The sequence below is a fragment of the Salmo trutta genome, chromosome 13 (assembly GCF_901001165.1).
Source record: "Salmo trutta chromosome 13, fSalTru1.1, whole genome shotgun sequence".
In the NCBI taxonomy this organism is placed as follows: Eukaryota; Metazoa; Chordata; class Actinopteri; order Salmoniformes; family Salmonidae; genus Salmo; species Salmo trutta.
The window spans coordinates 62,888,342-62,916,014 of NC_042969.1; the positions used below are offsets into that span (position 1 = coordinate 62,888,342).

Below are 27,673 nucleotides of genomic sequence, written 5' to 3' on the forward strand. Positions count from 1 at the left end.
AGGTTTAAAAATATATACTTGTGTATTGATTTTAAGAAAGGCATTGATGTTTATGGTTAGGTACACGTTGGAGCAACTTGTACCTAAGCGATTATTTGCAACGCAGGACAGGCTAGATAAACTAGTAATATCATCAACCATGTGTAGTTAACTAGTGATTATGATTGATTGATTGTTTTTTATAAGGTAAGTTTAATGCTCGCTACCAACTTAACTTGGCTTCTTACTGCATTCGGGTAACAGGCAGGCTCCTCGTGGAGTGCAATGTAAAGCAGGTGGTTAGAGCGTTGGACTAGTTAACCGTAAGGTTGCAAGATTGAATCCCCGAGCTGACAAGGTAAAAATCTGTCGTTCTGCCCCTGAACAAGGCAGTTAACCCACCGTTCCTAGGCCGTCATTGAAAATAAGAATGTTCTCTTTACTGACTTGCCTAGTTAAATAAAGGTGTACTTTTTTTTATTATTTAAAAAAATAATAATAATAAATTTTAAAAAACGGCCAAATCAGTGTCCAAAAATACCGATTTCCGATTGTTATGAAAACTTGAAAATCGGCCCTAATTAAATCGGCCATTCCGATTAATTGGTCGACCTCTACTATATAGTGCACTAATTTATAGGGAATAGGGCCCTGGTCAAAAGTAGTGCACTATATAGGGAATAGGGCCCTGGTCTATAGTGCACTACTTTTGACCAGGCACCATCGGGTGCCATTAAGGATACACACACAGTCCCAGCTCCTTACTTGTAACAAAGAACTTCTTGGTGAAGGTACAGCTGTCGAATGCAGCAATCTTCTCCTGCAGGGCGACAACTAGAATCCTACAAGAACCAGGAAAATTACAAACAATATGTGATATTCATATAACATGAAACTACAATATATACTGCTCAAAAAAATAAAGGGAACACTTAAACAACACATCCTAGATCTGAATGAAAGAAATAATCTTATGAAATACTTTATCCTTTACATAGTTGAATGTGCTGACAACAAAATCACACAAAAATAATCAATGGAAATCCAATTTATCAACCCATGGAGGTCTGGATTTGGAGTCACACTCAAAATTAAAGTGGAAAACCACACTACAGGCTGATACAACTTTGATGTAATGTCCTTAAAACAAGTCAAAATGAGGCTCAGTAGTGTGTGTGGCCTCCACGTGCCTGTACTACCTCCCTACAACGCCTGGGCATGCTCCTGATGAGGTGGCGGATGGTCTCCTGAGGGATCTCCTCCCAGACCTGGACTAAAGCATCCGCCAACTCCTGGACAGTCTGTGGTGCAACGTGGCGTTGGTGGATGGAGCGAGACATGATGTCCCAGATGTGCTCAATTGGATTCAGGTCTGGGGAACGGGCGGGCAAGTCCATAGCATCAATGCCTTCCTCTTGCAGGAACTGCTGACACACTCCAGCCACATGAGGTCTAGCATTGTCTTGCATTAGGAGGAACCCAGGGCCAACCGCACCAGCATATGGTCTCACAAGGGGTCTGAGGATCTCATCTCGGCACCTAATGGCAGTCAGGCTACCTCTGGCGAGCACATGGAGGGCTGTGCGGCCCCCCAAAGAAATGCCACCCCACACCATGACTGACCCACTGCCAAACCGGTCATGCTGGAGGATGTTGCAGACAGCAGAACGTTCTCCACGGCATCTCCAGACTCTGTCATGTGCTCAGTGTGAACCTGCTTTCATCTGTGAAGAGCACAGGGCGCCAGTGGCGAATTTGCCAATCTTGGTGTTCTCTGGCAAATGCCAAACGTCCTGCACGGTGTTGGGCTGTAAGCACAACCCCCACCTGTGGACGTCGGGCCCTCATACCACCCTCATGGAGTCTGTTTCTGACCGTTTGAGCAGACACATGCACATTTGTGGCCTGCTGGAGGTCATTTTGCAGGGCTCTGGCAGTGCTTCTCCTGCTCCTCCTTGCACAAAGGCGGAGGTAGCGGTCCTGCTGCTGGGTTGTTGCCCTCCTACGGCCTCCTCCACGTCTCCTGATGTACTGGCCTGTCTCCTGGTAGCGCCTCCATGCTCTGGACACTACGCTGACAGACACAGCAAACCTTCTTGCCACAGCTCGCATTGATGTGCCATCCTTGATGAGCTGCACTACCTGAGCCACTTGTGTGGGTTGTTGACTCCGTCTCATGCTACCACTAGAGTGATAGCACCGCCAGCATTCAAAAGTGACCAAAACATCAGCCAGGAAGCATAGGAACTGAGAAGTGGTCTGTGGTCACCACCTGCCGAACCACTCCTTTATTGGGGGTGTCTTGCTAATTGCCTATAATTTCCACCTGTTGTCTATTCCATTTGCACAACAGCATGTGAAATTTATTGTCAATCAGTGTTGCTTCCTAAGTGGACAGTTTGATTTCACAGAAGTGTGATTGACTTGGAGTTACATTGTGTTGTTTAAGTGTTCCCTTTATTTTTTTGAGCAGTGTATTTATATGAATGCAAAAAGTGATGCCCCCATACATACTCCTTGTTGCAGTGCAGGTCATAGATGGGCGTCTTGAACTGGATGGACTTGACCATCTCCCCTGTCCTTAGAGAGTACAGGTCCACACAGCAGTATGGGGGGCTCGTCCTAGGCACAGAAACACATCCGTTATTTGACACATTCAGTACAAAATAGACAGATATTTTCAAGGATTTCTCTCTCAATTCAAGGGCTTTATTGGCATGGGAAATGTTCACATTGCCAAAGCAAGTGAACTAGATAAACAAAAGCGAAATAAACAATATGAATTAACAGTAAACATTACACTCACAAAAGTTCCAGAAGAATAAAGACATTACAAATGTCATATGTGCAAATAGTTAAACAAATATGGGTTGTATTTACAATGGTGCTTGTTCTTCCCTGGTTGCCCTTGTGGCAACAGGTCACAAATCTTGCTGCTGTGATGGCACACTGGTATTTCACCCAATAGACATGGGAGTTGATCAAAATTGTTTTTTTGTTTTTTTTAATTGTGGGCAATCTCTCTCGCTCCCCCCCCTTAATCACTACACAACGCGGAGTGCCTGGATACAGCACTTAGCTGTGGTATAGTGGCCATATACCACAAACACCCAAAGTGCCTTATTGCTATTATAAACTGCTTACCAACGTAAAAATAAATGATTTGTCATACCTGTGGATTACGGTCTGATATACCACAGCTGTCAGCCAATCAGCATTCAGGGCTTGTTTCAGCCTAGCCTACTGACACAAAAAGTTAAGAATACAAAATTCCGATCCTATCTCCTGCAACACTACTTCTACTCCACTGACCAGCACTGGGCTGCACGCATCAATTAGGTTGTAATGTCGGTCTGTGTTCCCAATCACTCAAAACAACCGAACAGACCGACCAACAGGCCACTATTTCTCTTCTTTATGGTGGAAAATATCTGCTCTTTCCATTCAGGCCTCTCTCTGACAAATGCAAACAGTGGATGAAATACTGTGGCCGAAGCGTTGAGAAAATTACCCCGTTTCAAAATATGCACACATCAGGCATCACAAAGCAGCCAAGACATCTTAAACTGTCCGCAAAGCGCCGGGAACATGGAAAAACTTAGGGGAGAGTTGAATGGCAAAAAGCTGCAGGGACTGTCCATGTGCTACTTGATAGCCCTGAGTCGCAGTCATGGAGAACCAGAGAGGGCTTCATTTGTCATAATTCTTCCAATGAGGGAATCTTAGAATGGAGCCGATGATAGAGAAGCCAGTCTGCCTGCATCAATCTCTCTCGCTTCTTCTCCATCTTGTCTCTCTAATTAATTCGCTCTCCCCCTCCTCTCCCTCGCGCTCTTCCTCTTTCGCTCCCCTCTCTCAATGTTTTTCTCTCTCCTGTTCTCTTTTCCTTGTCCTCGCTCTTGGTCAGTAGTCATGGGTCTTGTTTAACTGCTGTTGGTTCGTGTTAGCCGTGTGTAGACTGGCTATATTGAGTCTTGTCGCTACAGCAAATGCCAAGCAGTATTAGTGTTGGTGAACTCAGGCTGTGTGATGTTCTGGCTCCATGTCTGCCTGGGGACTGGGTAGTACAAAAACACTCATTAAGTCCTGTTGCAGACATAAGGGGAGACATGCAGGTAACTGCCAAAATAAAGGAAACACTTGAGTAAATGAGGGATACCAAGTACAGTACCAGTCAAAAGTTTGGAAACAGCTAGTCATTCAATGTTATTCTTTATTTGTACTATTTTCTACATTGTAGAATAATAGTGAAGACATCACAACAACAACAAAAAAACATAGAATCATGTAGTAACTAGAAAGTGTTAAACAAATCAAAATATATTTTATATTTGAAATTCTTCAAAGTAGCCACCCTTTGCCTTGATGACAGCTTTGCACACACTTGGCATTCTCTCAGCCAGCTTCATGAGGAATGCTCTTCCAACAGTCTTGAAGGAGCTCCCACATATTCTGAGCACTGCTTTTCCATCACTCTGCAGTCCAATTCATCCCAAACAATCTGAATTGGATTGAGGTCGGGTGATTGTGGAGGTCAGGTAATCTGACGCAGCACTCCATCACTCTCCTTCTTGAATAAATAGCCCTTACACAGCCTGGAGGTGTGTTGGGTCATTGTCTTGTTATAGTCCCACTACGCAAACCAAATGGGATGTCGTATCGCTGCAGAATGCTGTGGTAGCCATGCTGGTTAAGTGTGCCTTGAATTCTAAATAAATCACAGACCCGGGAATAAGGCCCTGGTCAAAAGTAGTGCACTATATAGGGAATAGGGCCCTGGTCAAAAGTAGTGCACTATACAGGGAATAGTAAAGCACCCCCACACCTCCTCCATGCTTCACAGTGGGAACCACACATGTGGAGAACATCCGTTCACCTACTCTGCGTATCACAATGCCACAGCAGTTGGAACCAAAAATCTACAATTTGGACTCTTCAGACCAAAGGACAGATTCCACCGGTCTAATATCCATTGCTCGTGTTTCTTGGCCCAAGCAAGTCTCTTCTTATTATTATTGGTGTCCTTTAGTAGTGGTTTCTTTGTAGCAATTCAACCATGAAGGACTGATTCACACAGTCTCCACTGAACAGTTGATGTTGAGATGTGTCTTACCTGAACACTGTGAAGCATTTATTTGGGCTGCAATCTGAGGTGCAGTTAACTCTAATGAACTTATCCTCTGCAGCAGGTAACTCTGGGTCTTCCTTTCCTGTGGTGGTCCTCATGAGAGCCATTTTCTTCATAGCGCTTGATGGTTTTTGCGACTGCACTTGAAAAAAATGTCAAAGTTCTTGAAATTTTCCAGATCGACTGACTTTCCTGTCATAAAGTAATGATGGACTGTCATTTCTCTTTCCTTCTATCACCTCTACCTTGTCACAACACAACTGATTTGCTCAAACGCATTAAGGAAAGAAATTCCACAAATTAACAAGGTTAATTGAAATGCTTTCCAGGTTACTAACTCAAGAAGATGGTTGAGAGAATGCCAAGAGTGAGCAAAGCTGTCATTCAGGCAAAGGGTTGCTATTTGAAGAATCTCAAATATAAAATATATTTTGATTTGTTTCACACTTTTTTGGTTACTACATGATTCTATAGGTGTTATTACATAGTTTTGATGTCTTCACTACTATTCTACAATGTAGAAAAAGTAAAAAATAAAATAAAAACCCTGGAATGAGTAGGTGTGTCTAAACTTTTGACTGGTACTGTATATATTGAAAGCAGGTGCTTCCACATAGGTGTAGTTCCTTAGTTAATTAAGCAATTAACATCCCTATATGCTTAGGCTCATGTATAAAAATGCCCAGTCGTCCATTATTTTGGCTACCATGCCTAGTCGTGCTGAGTGATTAGTGCTTTTTGAGGTTTGTTCGGTTTCGGTTCAATTATTAAAACAATTACGGTTTTCGATTACTTTTATTAAATGCTCTATGCATTACATGGGTTGAATGCTGTAACACTGAATAAAACAATGAATAAAAGTCCCATGATGGTAGTGACTGCCCATTACTGCTTATCACTTATTAACCATTACTTATTAATCATTACTTCAGTTTAATAAAATATTTCAGTTGTGTATATTACATGTTTCATTTGATTACTTTATTATTTCATTCCAAGTCATCATCTCAGCTCTTTAAAGCTGCTGCCTATTCTGTCTGACAAAATCACTATTTTGTAGTTCAAAGTAAATAAGGCATACTTATGACTGCTGAATACCATCAATCACTTAGATTATGTATTTTCAGGTAGAGATAAATTGCGAAGCAACAGCTGCTCTCTAACACCTCATGATTGTGGATTCTCTCTTCTGTAGCAGGCGTAAAATAATCTGGACAAGTAGATGCACAATGGATTATGGTCATTTTAGTTAATAACCATGTTTTTGGCACTAAACTATGTAGAATATTGGCCTGTTGGAAACTACAACTCCCTACTACATAGCATAGTTCAGGCTGGATCTGATTTAACTCTAGAGAACCTGTGCGATGTGCGCATTGAGCTCACAGAAAAAAAACGAATGAAATATAAGTCAAATAATTGAACAGGCATCGGTCAGTTAGTAGTTTAAAAACCAACATTTAGGTTAATCACTCAGCACTAACGGTTAGAAGAGATCTGTGACTGAAAGAGGGGTCTCAAAAGGAGCCAAGCGAGTTTAAAGGGTGTGTGTGTCTCAGTCACAAGATCTCAACCCAGTTGAACACTTATGGGAGGTTCTGGAGCGGCGCCTGAGACAGCGTTTTCCACCACCATCAACGAAACACCAAACGATGGATTTAGACGTGAAAGAATGGTCTCGCATCCCTCCAATAGAGTTCCAGACAAAAGCACATTGAAGCTGTTCTGGCTCGTGGTGGCCCAACGCCCTATTAAGGCACTATGTTGGCGTTTCCTTTATTTTGGCAGTTACCTATAGTTTTTGTCCAGAAACAATGCCTAGTCCCTATTCTATAGTGACTCCATGAGCTTCTAACACACTACTAGCCTCTCTCAAAATATTTAATAACATCATCAATAAGATTTCAATGTGCATCATACCTAGAGTAACCTCTAGGGAGAAAAGCATCTCAAATGACACCCTATTCCCCATAAAGTGCACTACTTTGGGCGCAGCCACTGTCCACTCCCTAAAAAGGATGCTCACCTCTTGATCAAGGGGATTAGTGTGTGCGTGGAAGCAGCACCACTCCACAGAGCTTGGGCAGACGCCGCAGACACAGCTCCACACACCCACTGACACAGAGGCAACACCCAACACACACTCACTCTCTCTCTCTAGCTGTTTAGGAAAGTTTCCCAAGCCAGTGGCTGGACATTCAGCCACAGCACTGGCGCCATGGGAGCCCTCAGATCTCTCAGCCCAGCCAGAGACACAGTGTCCGTGTGTGTGTGTGTGTGTGTGTGCATGCCTGACACTGCATGTTTGTGTGCGCACGCAAGTCTGTCTGTGTGTGAGCGTCTGGTGTATGTACCAGCGGGAGTGTCTGGAGTGTCTGACGTTGTGTGCGCGCATTTCCCCTGTCATTTCCTGTAAGAGGCAATGGGGAAGACAAAGGAGGTGACAAGAGTTCTGGGTGACCTCCATTCAGTTGTCCTTAGCAGCCGGACCTAATACTGATCTGCAGCAGGCCTTACACTAAGGCATATTATGATACTCTCTGGCACAGCAAGGATAGCATTACCAAACTGAGTACAAGAATTGAGATTAATAGAAAAATATAACTTCTCCTAACTTGTTTTCTGGCGGCTCCTCCATCGATTTCAGCGTTATCACCGGGGTCAGATCAATCTAATCCAAATGCTTTTTACGAAATAACAGGCGCCCGGATTGATTCACTCATGGGGACAATGATGGCCCGCCTGTCCCTCTATTACAGAATCAAAATGGCCCCCGGTTGAATTGTTTTGGCCTGGGCAGTATTTTAACAAATGGTGGTGTTCTAATGGAGCCAGGGCAGGATCAGCTGTAATGTGATTTCCTGGACGGGGCTGCGGAGGCGTGGGTTGAAAGCCAGGCTAAATCATCATTATCATTGATCAGGGCTAGATGTCAGTCCAGTAACATGTTAAGGTGACACTGAGCGCCCTCCTCCGCCTCAGTAATAGGACTGTTATTACGGCCTATGAGATCAATGTGTCAATTACTATTTACTGGGATTGGCCTTTTTAGTCTGAATTGATGCAGAGAGTGGGAAGGAGACTGAAGCGGTTGGGAGAGAGAGCGAGGTAGAGAGAAAAAGATTGAGTGGGGGAGAGCGATAGATGAGATTGTAAAATCATAAAAAAAGCACATACACACACACACACACACTGAAATAGAGGTACACACACACACTACTGAGGCAACGGCCATGACCTCCGGAGGAAAGTCTAAGCCTGCTGAAGTGGAAACAGTTGGTCTTGGCCCAAGTCAACTTCACAACCCTTCTAACATGAAGGGTTTCCCTCATATAACAGTAATCCTAAATGACTGCTAATTACTGGGTAGTAGGCTGTAAAGCAGCCAGACAGAGATCCACACCTGCTACATCCATCCATCTCCCCCTCAAACCACCACTGGGCAAGCTAGTAAAACAGACATGTGTACGTCCTAAACGGCACCCTATTCCCTATATAGTGCACTACTTTTGACCAGGGCCCAACTCTGGTCAAAATTAGTGCACTATATAGGGAATAGGCTGCCATTTGGGATGACACCATGTTTCTGGGTCTCTTGACCATCCAGCACAGCACAGCTCTGTTTTGCCTGGCCTGCTATAGACTAGCTACTGTACCATTTTGGAAAACGTATTCACAACAGAACGGTTATATGACTTTTACAACCGAGGCAGAGTCTTAATTTTAGCAACACGTCAGTTTACAATGGTTATTATGTACATTATGTCAGATGGATGCCATTTAAATCACTAGAGGGGGTGTTTTTTCTGTATGAAAGACGTCTTTAACATCTGTTATTTTAGCTTCAACACGACGGCGCTGTGAGCTGGGCTTGCATTTCTTCTCCGGGAGGGAACGTCTGGCTTCTGGTCGACGGAACCGGGAAGGTTATTATTTTATGAACCTGAGCGGAACCGATGGATAAAAACCGCACACTTCATGTGGCGGGCTGCAGTGGGCTAGACAGCAGGGGAACTGGGGAAGCCTTAAAGGGGAATTAAAAAGCAAGCAAATAAATGCATTTACAAGGAGGGGGACGTCACCACGTTTCCGACTGCAGCTCAGAGCTGAGCCCTTTACGAGTTCCCTGAATACGAACAGACAATTACAAGCTGTGGAAACGCTAAACAAATACAGCCTGGGCCTGGTCCCTGGAGTCTCAGCTGGAAGGGCTGAGGGGACAGGGTCAGAGTGCCCAGAGACTAGGAATGCCACCCGGGCCATAGACCACCTACATATCAACCAATGGCTTTCAGTACAAAACTATAGGCCTTTGGGTGCATTTTATACAATAGTGACCAAGACTAGAGAGTATTTCTATTATATCTATATACTATCATCTGGGTAATTGTTGGATGTGCATACACTACGGGTGAACCATATAGGTAGAAATCCCGGTAGCTAATGGTGTTAAATGCTGACCAAACTGACACCCATCAGTGAAAATATTTTTTGGGGAAAAAAAACAAAATAACATTCAAGATGCAACAATGTTTTTTTGAGTTTTTCTTTCCTTAACAGAAGAGCCTTGGTATTGATCTCACATAGCAGTGTTTTGAAAAACATCTTACAAGTAAAGCCTGGACAAATTGGTAGAACTAATCTTTGGACTGAGATCAGACTGGTGAGTCATAGATTTATAACAATTACTTCTACACACACGCACATGAAAACAATTACTCTATTTTCATAGGCATCAAGTGAGGTGGGTGGTACTGGAAGAAAAGAGACAAATTCTGTCACAATATTCACTAAGTTTCCTTCTCTCTCTGACTACCCCTCCCTCTCTTTCTCCTTCTTTCTCAGTCCTCCTTTCCCCTCCTCCTCTGTGGAACACAACCCTCAACACACAACAAACGCTGGCCACATCAGAGGCAGCGCGGGGGGGCGGGGAGGGGGCCTGTGATTCCGGCACGCCGCTGGCATTAGCGGGAAAGTAATTAGGGTAAGAAGTTCAACCACAGCTCCATGTCTGCAGCCCTGCCAGAAATACATTTCCTCCTCATTCAGTACCTTCACCACCAACAAGCATATTGGAAACACATCGCCACGCCAGTGTGTGTGTGTGTGTGTGTGTGTGTGTGTGTGCTTGCACAAATCCCTTGGTCAAACCCTAGTCTATTGGCACACCGGTGCATCAACCTAAGTAACATAATACAAAAATCCACATCAAAAACAGTCAGTTTAAGCTAGAGATCTATGCTGTGGAAAGTGGCAGAGCTAACTCTCTGTTTGTCAGACCTGGAGACATCTCGAAAACTGTAGCATCCAAACGGTTTGTCCTACAAAAATTATATGACCAAAGGGTAGACTCACGCAAACAGGATAGTGTTCTTCGTTTTGCTCTATGACCCCCACAAGTGTCCCAAGACTTGTCTAAAGGTAACCCATACAAATGAATGGAAGTATGGAGGTAGTTGTGCCAACAAAGATAAGGGGTTTTATACATACAGTATCAGTCAAAAGTTTGGGCACATTTACTCATGCCAGTGTTTTCTTTATTTTTACTATGTTCTGCATTGTAGAATAATAGTGAAGACATCAAAACTATGAAATAACATATGGAATCATGTAGTAAATAAAAAAAAGTGTTAAACATATCAAAATATATTTTATATTTGAGAATCTTCAAAGACATCATTTGTTTTTCAAAAGGACAATGACCCAAAACACACCTCCAGGCTGTGTAAGGGCTATTTGACCAAGAAGGAGAGTGGTGGAGGGCTGCATCAGATGACCTGGCCTCCACAATCACCCGACCTCAACCCAATTGAGATGGTTTGGGATGAGTTGGACCACAGAGTGAAGGAAAAGCAGCCAACAAGTGCTCAGCATATGTGGGAACTCCTTCAAGACTGTTGGAAAAGCATTCATCATGAAGCTGGTGTGAAAAGCTGTGTGCAAAGCTGTCATCAAGGCAAAGGGTGGCTACTAAACGCTACAGTATACAATGACATTCTACACGATTCTGTGCTTCCAACTTTGTGGCAACAGTTTTTTTTAACCTTTATTTAACTAGGCATGTCAGTTAAGAACCAATTCTTATTTTCAATGACAGCCTGGGAACAGTCGGGTAACTACCTTGTTCAGGGGCAGAACGACAGATTTTTACCTTGTCAGCTTGGGGATTCGATCTTGCAACCTTTCGGTTTCTAGTCCAACGCTCTAACCACGAGGCTACCTGCCGCCCCGAAGGACCTTTCCTGTTTCAGCATGACAATGACCCTGTGTACAAAAGCGAGGTCAATACAGAAATGATTTGTCAAGATCGGTGTGGAAGAACTTGACTGGCCTGCACAGTACCCTGACCTCAACTCAATCAAACACATTTGGGATTAATTGTAATGCTCACTGCGAGCCAGGCCTAATCACCCAACATCAGTGCTCTGCTTCACTAATGCTCTTGTGACTGAATGGAAGCAAGTACCAGCAGCAATGTTCCAACATCTAGTGGAAAGCCTTCCCAGAAGAGAGTGGAGGCTGTTATAGCAGCGAAGGAGGGGACCAACTCCAAATTAATGCCCATGATTTTCAAATGAGATGTTCAACTAGCAGGTGTCCACATACACTACATGACCAAAAGTATCTCCTCGATATAGGACAGACACTTCAAATCGTATTCCATATGATTTATTTTTTTACTGTATTTTATTTGCCATTTAAGAACGTGTTATTCAATGTGTTTCTATGGGCTATAGTAGTAACGGCCAAATTACAAATAAAAACGTTTTTGATACCTAAAATTCAAATAGCTAAATCACTCATATCTCAGCTTAGAAGCCCCCCCACTATGACTTTAACAGTAATGGACTGAACATTAATATTTATCATCTAAAACACATGCCTTGTTTTTAATGTACTTCTTGTCAGTTCACTGTTTATTTGCCAATTTCCTGTTAAGTGGAAACATTTAATACAAAAAACAGCATCTGGTCAAGTGTGCTTTCACTCCTATACTTCAGCTGTGACACCTAGAAGCACAGTGGTGTCAAATAGCCTATAGTAAAATACTATAAAAATAGCAGCATATGTTCAAGTTTAAACAATATACTCACGGCAGACTACCTACAAGGAAGATTGAACAACACCACGACAGGTCAGCCAGAAAGGGTATTATTAACAAAAAATACTTGAAAATCTGACAGGGCTTTAAAACCAAGGTAATTCAACCTGTATGCTTTATACTGAAATGCTTTGATGTAAAATACACAACATGTTGCCTCTGTCCAAAATGGTTATGAACACTACCGAGGAGTGCACTTTGTGATAACACATGGAGTTGTGCTTTACAGTCAAGTGTCAGATGAGAATTGAATACTACTAAAATTATATTACTATAAAGTAATATTGCATTATCAACACAAAAATGAACAATTGCGCTTTGAATAAATGTCAACGAGCCTTGTCGGTAATTAACAATACAGATATAGGCTACCTGCCCTGCAGCATCTTAAAAAAGAAAATAAGGAAAACTGCTTTAAAACTCTTCAAAAGGCTTGGGTCTTCCTATCCTTGGAGACCTTGAGTTATACGAGTGTCCCAGTCTGCACGGAACATACAGAGGACAGACAGATCACAGATCTAAGCAGAAGTTAACTGCACCTGGACTAGACTGTCTCAGAGGAACGGTCAACAGGGGAAGGAATCCATGACACGAGAGGAATCCATGACACGAGATGGATGAATCCCAAATGGTACCCTATTACTTAAACAGTATAGTACACTACTTCTGACAAGGGCCCACGGGGCTAACCCTAACCATGACAGGAGAGACGAGACTGTGTGCTAAACAGCATAGCATCCCCCTGGTCCATTTCTTACTCACATGCAGAACAGCAGCTTCCTGGTGTAGAGAATGTATTGGTAACTAGACAGTGCCATGTTCAAATCCCTAGTGAGGTACAGTATGCTGAGGTTTTCCTTTACCAGATGAGGTACTCCATCTGGTTTCCATCCATTCACTGCTTGTCATCCTCACACACCAAAGTAATTGCAGTTGGAAATTATATTTGGGGAAAAGAATACGCTACTTCCCTTAATAGAAATATGGGGCATATTAATACATAGGGGCTAAGTTGATGAACAACACCTTCAGTATTACAAAACTGAAACGCCCTGATTTGATTTTTTACATTAAATTTCTCATGAAAGGACTACAAAACATACTGCAAAAAAGCGGAATAAACTGTGGACTGAAAAGTAATTATGCCTCATTGTGACCCTGTAAAAACAGTTTGTCTGCCACTTCCACTACATACCACTTCATTTAAACTCACTTCCTATTTGAAAGGGAAAACTGGCGAGGCAGAACATATTTTCGGCCGACAGAAAAAAGCACTGAGTGAGTGAGTGAGTGAGTGAGTGAGTGAGTGAGTGAGTCTACGTGTAAGTAAGTGTGTGTGTGGCCTAAAATTAAAAAGGAGGTTTAGATAAGATTACAGGCATTCCCGTTTTCACAGACTACCATTACAAAAGGTTCTGGAATGATTTCATCAGAACTCTTAAAAACAAGAACATGACATTCCCACCCACAAATTGAAAACTAACAAAAGCAGGAAATAAAGAAAATGTCCCTGTTTGAGCTTTATCTTAATCTTAATAAATTCTGTGGTTGGCTGGACCGCAAGACAGCACTGTGAGTGCAGCTGTGTCCCCGCTGGGGAGTGAGGGTGTGTATCATAGAGACTAAGGCCTAATGCTGCTTTCAAAAGCGTCACTTCTCCAAATCCCCATAATCTGGTGCCTCTTTAATAGAAACGCTCTGAGATTTACCCTTTAATACACTTTAGAGGGGGATACCTCGCGTTTACCACGGCTAAACCTGTCATGAAAATAGCAATGAAAAGCACAGCTTAGAACCACAATAGGCTTTCCTTTAAGTCTCTTTGAAAATGTATGGTGGAATGAGTGGGGTTTTCCCTGCAATACTGTAATTAATATAAAGGCATTAGGTGACAACAGGACTTAATGGATAAAGCTTTGGGATAAAGACAAAATTAGGGACATGACATTATCCCTCTCTTGTAGGATCAATCTCACTTTGTTGTTGACGGGTGTCATTTAAAATTACACATAGCTTTCATCTTCCTGCGTCAGATTAAAAACTGGGTGCTAAATGTGTCTGTAATGAACATTGAGATATCAAGGACATAACACCGGCCTGGTTGTTAAGGTGTGAAAAGCCTTGACCCGCGAGCCGTGAGTTAAGGGACAGGTCCATGGGAGGTTCACAGGGGCCAGAGGAGGTTTACAGGGGCCAGATGGAGAGCTGTGGCCTGGTGCTGAAACCATGTCTTGAAAGGTCCAGCAGCCAAAACACTGGTTATGCTAAATATTGAATAAAATAAAAGTGTACAAGTAACCAAGAAAAACATGCACGGTCTCCTCCTTCACTGGTGCTGACTGTTTCCAGGTTGCTACTGGCTACAGTCTGGTAGGTAGCCATGGTGAGCATTTCGTCACCCACGGGGGAGTCACAATGTGTCCCGGCCGGCCGGAAGCCTCCGAAAATACGAATCCATCCGTAATCTCCATGGTAACAGAAGACTTTATTTGTCAAAAATAAATTATAATAAAAAATAAAAGTCTATGCCCACATCCTCTGTGCATCTGGAGATTTGGGGGTGGGCGTACAGGGTAGGAAGTGGCCCTGGTCAGAAGTAGTGCACTATACAGGGAATAGGGTGCCATTTGCGATGCAAAAAAAGTGATAACAAAAGCAGGTTTCTTCTTCCCTGCTGAACTTTTACCCTGGGAGCGTATGTATGCTCCCACTCCTAAAAACACCAACAAACAGTTAAGATGCCTCCGCCCTCCACCCCCTGCCTCTGTGATTTGCATTCAATGACAAAGAGCAGTCTTAAAATGCTCTGAATGTTAATACCTGCGGACCTAATTAAAATGAAAGAAAATAATAACAACGACTAGCAGCAGCAGGGGCTGGAAACACAAATCCTTTCCAGATACTATGTGAGGAGGAGGCAGACCAGAGCCCAGGGGCTGCTACAGGATGGCACACAGGCATTCCTTACTAATTCCCCCACTGGCGCAGAGCGTGAAGGGACACATATGTACTTTGCCGTCAGGAAAATCACTAGATCTATAAATTGTTTTGGCTTAACGCATAATCCTTTCCATTGATAAAATGATGTTGAGTGCGCCTGGCTAGAAGTTCACAAATACAAGGATAGGCACAGATGCTTTTTGACTTTCTAGTTTTCCTTTAATTTGCAAATCTTGTAATCTAAGCCTAGAGCTGACTGAACCAACTTCAAAACCAGCGCTGCTCTCGCGGCCAAGACTCCAATCTGTTTTCCATTTAAGTGTCAAGCCGGCATCCTTTTTGCTGGTTGACAAAAGCTGTTATTTAAAATGATTATATGCTAAAAATTGTGTGAGGACCTTAGTAAGTTTACGAACGGCCCGAACGGAAAAACTGTGCTGCGGCCATAGGGGAGTTTCTCTCATCTTTTAATGTAGTGTTATTTACCAAACACTTCTGTCGGTCGGGGGTCAGGACGGCCCCAGTCTGGATGTGCCATTCAGCCAGATGTCAGGGTTTGGGCTTTTCAGCAGCAAGCATGTTTTCAGAATTAGTGCTGAGCGTCAGTCACTGGGCGAAGTAGCCAAACCCTCCCTGTTTGTATCCCTCTCTCCGTGTCAGCCAGCACACAGCCAGAAGAGTAAAAGAGGCAGTACAGAGGCAGAGGGGCCAGGCAGAGCCAGAATCGGTGGCAGAGGCAGAAGGAGAGAGAGGTGAAGGCAGCAGAGGAGTAGGCAGTGTTCCTTTAAAAACATGGGGAAGGTGGTCTCTATCAAAGCCCAGCCGAAGACAGACTTCCTTATTTCATTTCCTGGGGAGGAAATATCGAGTTATGTTTTCGCTGTTCTGGAAGAGGGAGGTCACGGCAGCCTTGGCAGGGTATGGAGAGAAGAGCGCAGAGCAGTCGCCTGTGGTTCTCTCTCTTACCTTTGCTCCCTCTCCACCAGCCAGGGCCATTCCCCACTCCTCCGGCTTCCCAAGGGGCCAGATATCTTCTTAATCTCCCCTCTCCTTGCCTTCCTCCCTCTCTGTGTATGTATTTGGGGGGGGGGGGGGGGGGGGGGGGGGGGGGGGGGGGGGGGGGGGCTTGTGGTGCTGTTATTACCCAGCTTTCAAATGCCTTAAGATTTGTACCTCGTAACATCGATATGAGGCAGTACAACCAAGGGCCCGAGCCTGTCTTCCCCTTCCTTTCCACACATTTTAAATGGGAAAACGTCATAAAGATTGACACCCTGGCGAAAGAGACAGGACATTCCATTAGCACATGGAAGTTTCACATCTCTTCTCCTCCCTGCTCATCTCCTCTCTTCTTTTACCTGCCCCTCTCCGCTCCCCTCCTCTGCTCCTCTCCCTGCTCCTCTCCCCTGCTCCTCCCTGCACCTTGACATGCAGCCAGATTGGCTTACTCAACACTCTCTAAAATGAGAGTTACTAACGCACTACCTTATCTCAGCTCTTGCAGACCTGATTATTTCTAGTGAAAGATCAAAACAACTACTTGACCTGTTGTTTCCTTGTTAAATCAGGCATTTGAGGAAGGATGGATGGGAAAGGGATCTCATGTTAAGGCTTCATCTGAAATGACACAGTCAATCCCTATATAGGGCACTACTAAATTGGGTGTCATTGCAGACGTAGTCCGAGTATGTAAGTCACGTTGACTAGTTGTGCAATCTGGTGCCACTGTGGGTCTGTCTGTGACCAATCAGTGAGAGGGAGGCCAGAGAAATACAACGACTAGACCAGACATGAATCTATCATCATACATATACTAACTTCTGAGAAGCCTCGAAAACAGGCGAGCCCAATAAAATAAAACTATGCCTTGTTGCCAACTGACGCACATCACACCTACCAGTGGTCATGGTTACCAGCAGCCATGGTTAGCACATGTTGAAACTGGATTACAAGTGTGTGTGGCGTAGTTCAACTTTGACCCATCCAGAGAAAGGCTATTTATTTGGCTTGAGAGCTAATGGACTGTAACACTATTTGATGTCATCAGGAACAGAAACCTTCTTTCAATATTGGAAAGCCCTGGGCTTGCACATAGAATTACATATATAATCACATTTTCGGATCTGTATGGGCTTGTAGTGTAAAAAGCACCGCTCGGGGCCTCCCGAGTAGTGCAGCGATCTAAGGCACTGCATCGCAGCGCTAGAGGCGTCACAACAGACCCGGGTTCGAACACAGGCTGTATCACAACCGGCCGTGATCGGGAGTCCCATAGGGCGGCGCACAATTAGCCCAGCATCGTCCGGGATAGGGGAGGGTTTGGCCGGGGAGGGCTTTACTTGGCTCATCGCGCTCTAGCGACTACTTGTGGCGGGCTGGGCTCCTGCAGGCTGACGAGGTTGTCAGTTGAACAGTGTTTCCTCCGACACCTTGGTGCAGCTGGCTTCCGGGTTAAGCAGGTGGGTGTTAAGAAGCGCTGTTTGGCGGCGCATGTTTCTGAGAACGCATGACTCGATCTTTGCCTCCTGAACCCGTTGGGGAGTTGCAGCGATGAGACAAGATCGAAATTGGGGAGAAAAATGTGGTAAAATACAAAGTGTATAATTAATATATATATATATATATATATACACACACACACACAGTGAGGGAAAAAAGTATTTGATCCCCTGCTGATTTTGTACGTTTGCCCACTGACAAGGAAATGATCAGTCTATAATTTTAATGGTAGGTTTATTTGAACAGTGAGAGACAGAATAACAACAAAAAAATCCAGAAAAACGCATGTCAAAAATGTTATAAATTGATTTGCATTTTAATGAGGGAAATAAGTATTTGACCCCCTCTCAATCAGAAAGATTTCTGGCTCCCAGGTGTCTTTTATACAGGTAACGAGCTGAGATTAGGAGCACACTCCTAAAGGGAGTGCTCCTAATCTCAGCTCGTTACCTGTATAAAAGACACCTGTCCACAGAAGCAATCAATCTATCAGATTCCAAACTTTCCACCATGGCCAAGACGAAAGAGCTCTCCAAGGATGTCAGGGACAAGATTGTAGACCTACACAAGGCTGGAATGGGCTACAAGACCATCGCCAAGCAGCTTGGTGAGAAGGTGACAACAGTTGGTGCGATTATTCGCAAATGGAAGAAACACAAAAGAACTGTCAATCTCCCTCGGCCTGGGGCTCCATGCAAGATCTCACCTCGTGGAGTTGCAATGATCATGAGAACGGTGAGGAACCAGCCCAGAACTACACGGGAGGATCTTGTCAACAATCTCAAGGCAGCTGTGACCATAGTCACCAAGAAAACAATTGGTAACACACTACGCCGTGAAGGACTGAAATCCTGCAGCGCCCGCAAGGTCCCCCTGCTCAAGAAAGCACATATACATGCCCGTCTGAAGTTTGCCAATGAACATCTGAATGATTCAGAGGACAACTGGGTGAAAGTGTTGTGGTCAGATGAGACCAAAATGGAGCTCTTTGGCATCAACTCAACTCGCCGTGTTGGAGGAGGAGGAATGCTGCCTATGACCCCAAGAACACCATCCCCACCGTCAAACATGGAGGTGGAAACATTATGCTTTGGGGGTGTTTTTCTGCTAAGGAGTCAGGACAACTTCACCGCATGAAAGGGACGATGGACGGGGCCATGTACCGTCAAATCTTGGGTGAGAACCTCCTTCCCTCAGCCAGGGCATTGAAAATGGGTCGTGGATGGGTATTCCAGCATGACAATGACCCAAAACACACGGCCAAGGCAACAAAGGAGTGTCTCAAGAAGAAGCACATTAAGGTCCTGGAGTGGCCTAGCCAGTCTCCAGACCTTAATCCCATAGGAAATCGTGGAGGGAGCTGAAGGTTCGAGTTGCCAAACGTCAGCCTCGAAACCTTAATGACTTGGAGATCTGCAAAGAGGAGTGGGACACAAAATCCCTCCTGAGATGTGTGCAAACCTGGTGGCCAACTACAAGAAACGTCTGACCTCTGTGATTGCCAACAAGGGTTTTGCCAAAAAGTACTAAGTCATGTTTTGCAGAGGGGTCAAATACTTATTTCCCTCATTAAAATGCAAATCAATTAATAACATATGTTTTTCTGGATTTTTTTTTGTTATTCTGTCTCTCACTGTTAAATCTACCATTAAAATTATAGACTGATAATTTCTTTGTCAGTGGGCAAATATACAAAATCAGCAGGGGATCAAATATTTCTTTCCCTCACTGTAAGTGTATGTAAACTTCCGACTTCAACTGTATATATACACACACATTTTTGTGGATTCAGTCAAGTCAGTCGCTGATATCAGACACCACCCTCCAAACTGCATCTCCCCAGCATATCCCAGCTTCCTGTTGACACAGGAAGCGATGTGATGAGGGATGTGTACTGTACTCACCCCAAGGACCCAGTGCTCTTGCACACCCCCAGGAGAGGCCTCTTGTCCGCAAAACCATCAATCATCAGTGGACCTAGAAGGAGAAGAGAGAAGGATGAGGGACTAACCGAGAACAGTGACAAACAACTGACCAACAGAAAGAGGAACATTCATAATTAGGTGGCCCTATGCATGCGAGACAGGCCTGTTGTGTAGTGCCAGAGACACTCACTCCACTTAGCCAACACTACCGCAGCAGGATGCGTGTTGATTACATTACAACAGCAGCTCTGTAATCAAATTATACCCTCAAAAAACTCTTCAGAGGAAATGGAGACAAAATGTAAAATAGAACAAGAAAAGAAAGAGAGACCCTCTCATTCTTGTCAACTTGGGAGGACTCATCCCCGCCAACCACAAAATAATGCCCAGGTTCACATGAAGACCTATGGGGATCAAATATATTAACATACCAGCATGGAAGACATTAAGAGGAGAGGAGGGAGACAGAGGACCAGAAATAGCACTCTGCGCAACATGTTGAACTCAAACCATCTTTCCCCTCGGTATGGAGGAGAGGACCGAGAGAGGGAAAAAGAAAGAACGCCTTCAAAGCTGAGGAGGGTTTTGTCTCCCTCTGTGTTTAATTCTTTTGGTTTTGGAGGGGAAATTACAGTATGGTAAAAGCCAAGTGGGCATATTTAGTTTCATTCAAAAATGGCACCCTATTCCCTACATTGAGCACTACTTTTGACCAGGTCCCATAGGGCTCTGGCCAAAGTAGTGCACTATGTAGGGAATAGGGTGCCATTTGGGACACAAATTTAGGGAGGAGGAGAAAACATGTTGCATTAAGTCTACAGATCCCATATTTCCCCTAATTGTCACATTCTTAAAGATGGTGTTGGAGGGAGGGAGTGGAGGGATGCGGTGTGTGTGCGTGTAGTGGGGGTCCAGATTGAACAAGATGTTAGGCCTGTGGAGGGGAGTCATTTAGCCCTGACAGTAATCACTGTGAGTTCCTGTGGTGTGACCGTGCCATGTGGGAGAGCCAACATGCCCTCCTCAAACCCCTAACACTCCCAAACACAGCCTTTCTTCTGCACTCATATTTCTGTCATCAAACATCACAACGGGTCACCATATTGAGCTGTAGGCAAATATGATTACCCCGAAAGACCAAAGGGTTTCATTTGAACAACGCATTTAGGAAAATAAACAGTTTCTGTAAATACAGTCAGGGGAAAAAGATCTAAGATTTCATTACTAGTGTTGACTACGCTTTGATTATGAGTGGACTGTCATTTCAGAGATATAGTTTAGCTCATTCGACATACAAATTCGACAATTGTATGTTTGAGCGTTGACTGTGTGCGCATCTACATTTGCCCATTCGACATTCGTATGTTTGAGTGTTGAGTGCTTTATAGAAAAAGGCAAGTCTGAAGTCAACATGTTTGCTGTGAAAAATGATAGAATTTCCAGAGCTGTTTCAGTAATTAGGGCTTTAATATGGGGGCTGGGCCTCCGGGTCATAGGAGTTCAGGTCCAGCACTTTGGACCAAAAAACACACAATACTATTACTGACATCCATTCTACTGTTCAAGAGATCAACAAAGGTCTCATACATATTAGGATCACTTGTCATCAATGCTCATCTATTGTATTGTGAATCACTTTGGTAGGCGTATGTATGGCCTATACCAGAGGACGGAAGAAAAGAGCATAGGTTACAAACTCTGGGATGCTGGACAGATAAACGGATCGCTCTCTTCGGAAAACCGCAACTTCCGCCTCTATTCCGGGAAGGGGCCTTTTGCCTTATTTGAACCGACACCTATTTTCAGGACTTTCCAAACCCGCCCACCCAGGATCCCGACTAAAACAATTGGTCTTTTAACAGCTCACCACAGAGCAACACTGTTTGCGCCGGCTGGTTATAACAGATTGCAATCAGTGTCTCTCTCGCTCTCTCTCCCCCGCTAGTACAATTCATTTTTATTTAGCGGTCAGAGAATCACTCCCCTCATGTGTTGGGTATCTGCTGCTTCTTATTACTGTTGGTGGCTTTCATCCCCATCCAGAGCCCTTTCAATGCTGTCATTGTGCATTGTTGAAATCTGCCAAAGGACCGGAACACAGAGCAGGAACAAAAAGCTGATTTTCTCACCAGAACGCCACATGCTAGAGTTCTGTGCTTTTCACTTCATTTCTGAATTATACCTGCAGTGACAGAAAATTCTAACTTCATGCCTGGAGAATAACTAATTGGCGGAACGAGGGAAATCCAATTGTGTACCGTCTTTAGAGGATGTGAATGCTTACGCTTTTATATTAGATAAAACTGTGTCTGTCTGTGAGAGCGGTCCATAGGCAACCTAGAGGTGATATTTCCTCTTTGCTTTCCTTTTGAAGTCTCTGATTGAACATGATTAGATCAAAACCTTGGACATGTTTTTCACTGGCCTGCTTCTCTTCCATACCTAACCTTTAGAAATGCTATTACCCCTGTAATACAATGCGGCCAATGAGTTACTTGTGCGAGAAATGGGGGGGGGGGGGGGGCTCTGGCACTTCATTCTGAGCCAGCTGAGGCCAACAGTAATCATCCTTACAGGACTGCCTTTAATATTAGGATAGGAACAGGAAGAGAGGGGCTCCTGACTATTAACAAACCGGGAAGTCTTTAATTAATGCATGGTATATCACAGCAAACACACACCACAAACAGCATCAATTGTGATACACTTAACTTCGTTTCAAGAGCGGTCCTTGAGCGCTGGCGAGAACAGATTTGAGTTTAAGTGATTACATTTTTTACGGAGGAGGAGAGATTCATGGCCGTGTTGAAACCCACGTCAGAGGGTAAACAAGACCAGTGTGCTTCAAAACGCATCAATTCAACTGCAGAGCGTTTTTCTTCCACTTTGCAGATTGGGTGGACAAATATTGACTAAAGTGGATAGACAGAAGGTTCATGTGGCATGACAAGCTGAAAACTGCTGAGCTGTTCTACTGATTTCTAGAACGACAGCATCTTGGGGACTTGAGTGTCTGGGAACAACGTCGCTTACAATGTGCATCACATTCAAAGACAGTCCGATGTGAACCCGTAGAACGACATAAAAACAAAATGTTTGGGTACACCAAAAAGATGGCAGAGGTAAGCAGGTAGATACTCACTGATATGGGGCGCTGGCAGGATGTGGGCAGCTCTCACAGGTCCGTGGCGCACAGAGAAAAGCTCCTGGGCCTCCCCACCCAGCTACAACAGAGAGGGGGAAAAAAGGATAGAGCAAGTTCAACAACAATGTAAAAACAAGTAACAACAATGTAACAAGTCAAAAGCTTTGAGACTATTTTACAGTGGCTGGTCAGCTTTTTCTCTCCGTCCTGCTGATATAAATGCATACAATGAACGCTCAGTCTAAAACCATTCATTTACTCTGATTGCTTTTAAATAAAGGAAAATAAATTTAAGGAATGTATATATCTTTTTTAAAGGCTTTAGTTGGTGTGTAAAAGACGACACTGTTGTTTTACTGTGGTTGCGGTGTTGTTTCGTCAAAGACACTTGGACAAGCGAACACCAGCTGAACAGAGGGAATAGAGCTAGGCAGGGGGGAAAGCCCGCCTACACAATGTTAGGGGAAACACTTGATAAGAAATGGTTAACAGTTGGCCATAGTCAGCAGGGCTGGAGTTGTTCTTTCTGATGATACTAAACTCCATGTGCTCGGTGGGGTGACCACTAGTTAAGAGAGTTAGTGTCTTTATTAAGAGGTCACTCCGATAATCAATACGGCGATACTTCCAATGAAGCCTCAGTGTCCTGAGGAGCCACGTCAGCTCCACATAACTATAGTACTGATAGAATTATCAACGCTACACAACCACAAACTTAGAGCTCCGGTTTGGATGGAGGCTAAAGGGCTAAGAAGTCGGCAGCAGGGCAAAGTCAAAAGACAATGTGGGGGCCCCTGACCAGAACAAAGAGAGATTTGTTCACACTGTAAGCAAAATAATCTATTCCAACTGCGTGGAAAGGGGCTTGTCGAGGAGGGAGGGAGACCTAGAGGGGAGGGGGAGGGGGGGGTGAAGTGCCCACCAAACCGCACATTAAAAGCCACCAAGAAAGGACCCCAAAGCATTGCGATGCAAACAAGCTGCCTACTCTTTCTGTGACCGAGCCAACAGGACAGAACGGGCTGCGCTGTCGCCTGGCTGGCAACACCAACAGAGTCTAATAACCAGTCAGTCAGCTCAGCTGATGGCTTTCAAAAGAGCTATGATGACTGATGTCAAAAATACTTTTAAAATGCTTTGAACAGAACTGAGCTCAAACATAGCACAACATATATTAACTGAAGAATAATAGGTTAGAAGATGGATACTGCTCAGGAAATAGTGTTGACACACTGACATTTTGAACATGTCCGCCACATCAGGTCTATATCCCGTCATTCTGGGAAGCTACAGTATCTATAGCTGGAGGACAACAATATATGAGGTTATTGTAGGTTGCTTCCCATCTTTACTTATGTGTCAGATGCAAGGAGAACTGTTAATAGAAATACATCTGGTAGCTGTGTCCCTGCTCTTTGCCACAGAGATGCAAGGTTATCCCCTGCATTAGGCCCCAGAGAGAGGCTTGGATAGTCAGGTCAGAACACTTGCGTGGTTTGTGGTGGCTCTGACGTGTGTAATGGTGCATTGTTTTAAGCGCTAAACCCCACTTTCTTTCCCCCGATAAATTACAGTGAAATGTGCATTATCACAATACTGTTGCCCTAATCCGCGTGTCTTAAGTAGATAAGCACATCCGAGGATGAACGTTCTTTTCGCAATTAGTAGCCTCTTTTCGAAGTGGTGAATCGGGCCATTGTTTTTATTAAAAGTGCAGCTCGGCCCAGTGACAGTAGACAGATTACACTAGAGCACAGATAGAGGGAATAACTGGGACTACTGTAGGAGGATGGGTGGGATTCCTATGGCAAATGGAGAATAATGGAATTTGCCAGATTGTGTGTGGTGGAGGGGGTTTGGATAATGATAATACGGCGGGCATTGTGCATTATCCCACAGCTCATCCTTGCCTTACACGGCTCTGTGTGACATGACAGCCAGGCAGGCATCAACATTTATCTGTGTTCTCTGCCATTACATTAGCCGCCTGCCTACACAGCAATATGCCAAATTGCTTCTTCTTGTTTTTTTATTGTTTTTTTATTGTTTTTCACTTGTTGGTCTGGGTGGGATGTTTTTAAACGGAAAATAGTGTGTTGTACACTGTTCTAATCTGTAACACCCCTCAGTTGTGACTCACAATATCTGGGCCATATTCACAAGTGAACATAGACAGGACAAACTGCATGACATATTGGTGGTGGATGAATATGATCAATAAATGATGATGAATACTTTCAAACAAAAATAAAGTGGTTTTGGGGATCCTAAAATAACTGCAATTGATTTAAATGTTAGTTTCCATCATGAGGGACAGACGACAAGCAAAATGGGACACACACAAAGAGCAACGTCTGGTATTAAGGACACAAGCAGGGGCTGTTTTCATTGTTAAGCTACAAAGCAGACTGCAGACCAGCGGTGATAACTTCACCCTTTTGGAAACAGATGCAGCTCATAGCCAGGCAGCCGGTAGAGACAGGAAAATATCAGTGGATCTGGGACTGTACTCAGGATAGTTTTAATAATAACAGCACCCACACAGACAGCTCTCTTCAAAGCTGGTCATTTCCCCCAACACCTCCTCAGTCCAACAACTTGCCCACACTAGTCTGGGACTTATCTCTCTGGGGCCTGGCAGGCGACACCTTTTCAGTCAAAGATCCCTCGCTATCTAAAAGGACATTAATACACTTACACAGGGACGGTTGATATGCACATACACACTCCCTCTGTCAGCCTGTCTGATGAAGGCGTGTGTGTGTGTGTCTATGCAGTCAGTGCCATTACAGAGGGTGTTGGCTTAGCGACAGTCACAAACACTTCACAGCCACTCACGGTTTGAGACCGAGGTGTTTTCATCACTTAATATGAACCCAGTGAAAAAAACATATACCGGAAACATGCCAAAACCACAAAAAAACTACAAGAGGGGAAGATAAAGAGGAAGAACACCTTAACAGTGTATCGCCCAGTTGGGGTCAATTCCCATCTTTGGTCAACTGGTTTTGAAAAGGAACTATACCCAACTCAAGATGGTAATAGAATATAAACTCAGCAAAAAAAGAAAATGTCCCTTTTTCAAGACCCTGTCTTTCAAAGATAATTTGTAAAAATCCAAATAACTTCACAGATCTTCATTGTGAAGGGTTTAAACACTGTTTCCCATGCTTATTCAATGAACCACAAACAATTAATGAACATGCACCTGTGGAACAGTCGTTAAGACACTAACAGCTTACAGACGGTAGGCAATTAAGGTCAAAGTTATGAAAACATAGGACACTAAAGAGGCCTTTCTACTGACTCTGAAAAACCCCAAAAGAAAGATACCCAGGGTCCCTGCTCATCTGCGTGAACATGCCTTAGGCATGCTGCAAGGAGGCATGAGGACTGCAGATGTGGCCAGGGCAATAAATTGCAATGTCCGTACTGTGAGACGCCTAAGACAGCGATACAGGACGAACAGCTGATCGTTCTCGCAGTGGCAGACCACGTGTAACAACACCTGCACAGGATCGGTACCTCTGAACATCACACCTGCGGGACAGGTACAGGATGGCAACAACAACTGCCCGAGTTACACCAGGAACTGAGAGAGGCTTGTAGGCCTGTTATAAGGCAGGTCCTCACCAGACATCACCGGCAACAACGTTGCCTATGGGCACAAACCCACCGTCGCTGGACCAGACAGGACTGGCAAAAAGTGCTCTTCACTGACGAGTCGCGGTTTTGTCTCACCAGGGATGATGGTTGGATTCGCGTTTATCATCGAAGGAATGAGCGTTACACCGAGGCCTGTACTCTGGAGCGGGATCGATTTGGAGGTGAAGGGTCCATCATGGTCTGGGGCGGTGCATCATCGGACTGAGCTTTTTGTCATTGCAGGCAATCTCAATGCTGTGCGTTACAGTGAAGACATCCTCCTCCCTTGTGTGGTACCCTTCCTGCAGGCTCATCCTGACATGACCCTCCAGCATGACAATGCCACCAGCCATACTGCTCGTTCTGTGCGTGATTTCCTGCAAGACAGGAATGTCAGTGTTCTGCCATGCAGCGAAAAGCCCGGATCTCAATCCCATTGAGCACATCTGGGACCTGTTGGATCGGAGAGTGAGGGCTAGGGCCATTCCCCCCAGAAATGTCCGGGAACTTGCAGGTGCCTTGGTGGAAGAGTGGGGTAACATCTCACAGCAAGGACTGGCAAATCTGGTGCAGTCCATGAGGAGGAGATGCACTGCAGTACTTAATGCAGCTGGTTGCCACACCAGATACTGACTGTTACTTTTGATTTTGACCCTCCCTTTGTTCAGGGACACATTATTCAATTTCTGTTAGTCACATGTCTGTGGAACTTGTTCAGTTTATGTCTCAGTTGTTGAATGTTGTTATGTCCATACAAATATTTATACATCTAAGTTTAATGAAAATAAACGCAGTTGACCGTGAGAGGACGTTTCTTTTTTTGCTGAGTTTATGTAGTGCAGCAGCACATCTGCAGCTGGCTGGCTATGGCCCTTCTCGCCTCATGTATTCTGGATGGTACCATGTAGGCAGGCTAGCGTAGCACATCGGTAGCTAGCTGCCTATAGTCTCTCTCCTCAATTCTCAGAAGAGGTGCGTTAACAACAGACACGTTATTCATAGCCACATCACACCGGTGTGTGTATGTGTGTATGTGTACGTCAGACAGCCTCCTGTGTTAGTGTGTGGAGGGAAAGAGTGAGTCGTTTCCCTTGTGGCCTGTGGATGTTTAGAAAGGACTGATTAAGGACTTAGTCTGTTCAGAGCTCATAGGATGTACAGTTGGAGTCGGAAGTTTACATACATTTAGGTTGGAGTCATTAAAACTCATTTTTCAACCACTCCACAAATGTCTTGTTAACAAACTATACTTTTGGCAAGTCGGTTAGGACATCTACTTTGTGCATGACAAGTAATTTTTCCAACAATAG

At 44.3% G+C, this 27,673-nt stretch overlaps 1 protein-coding gene across 6 annotated transcripts in view; it reads right to left on the bottom strand.

Moving 5' to 3' along the window:
- LOC115206262 (breast carcinoma-amplified sequence 3-like) overlaps positions 1–27,673 on the bottom strand; it is a 356,706-nt gene that overhangs the window by 319,262 nt on the left and 9,771 nt on the right. For all 6 annotated transcript variants that reach the window (XM_029773020.1, XM_029773022.1, XM_029773019.1 and 3 more), the window contains exons 6-9: positions 22,716–22,797; positions 19,553–19,625; positions 2,494–2,601; positions 745–821 (exon numbers count right to left, since the gene is read on the bottom strand). In XM_029773020.1, coding sequence (XP_029628880.1) covers positions 745–821; positions 2,494–2,601; positions 19,553–19,625; positions 22,716–22,797 — 340 coding nt within the window. The remainder of the gene's footprint in view (positions 1–744; positions 822–2,493; positions 2,602–19,552; positions 19,626–22,715; positions 22,798–27,673) is intronic.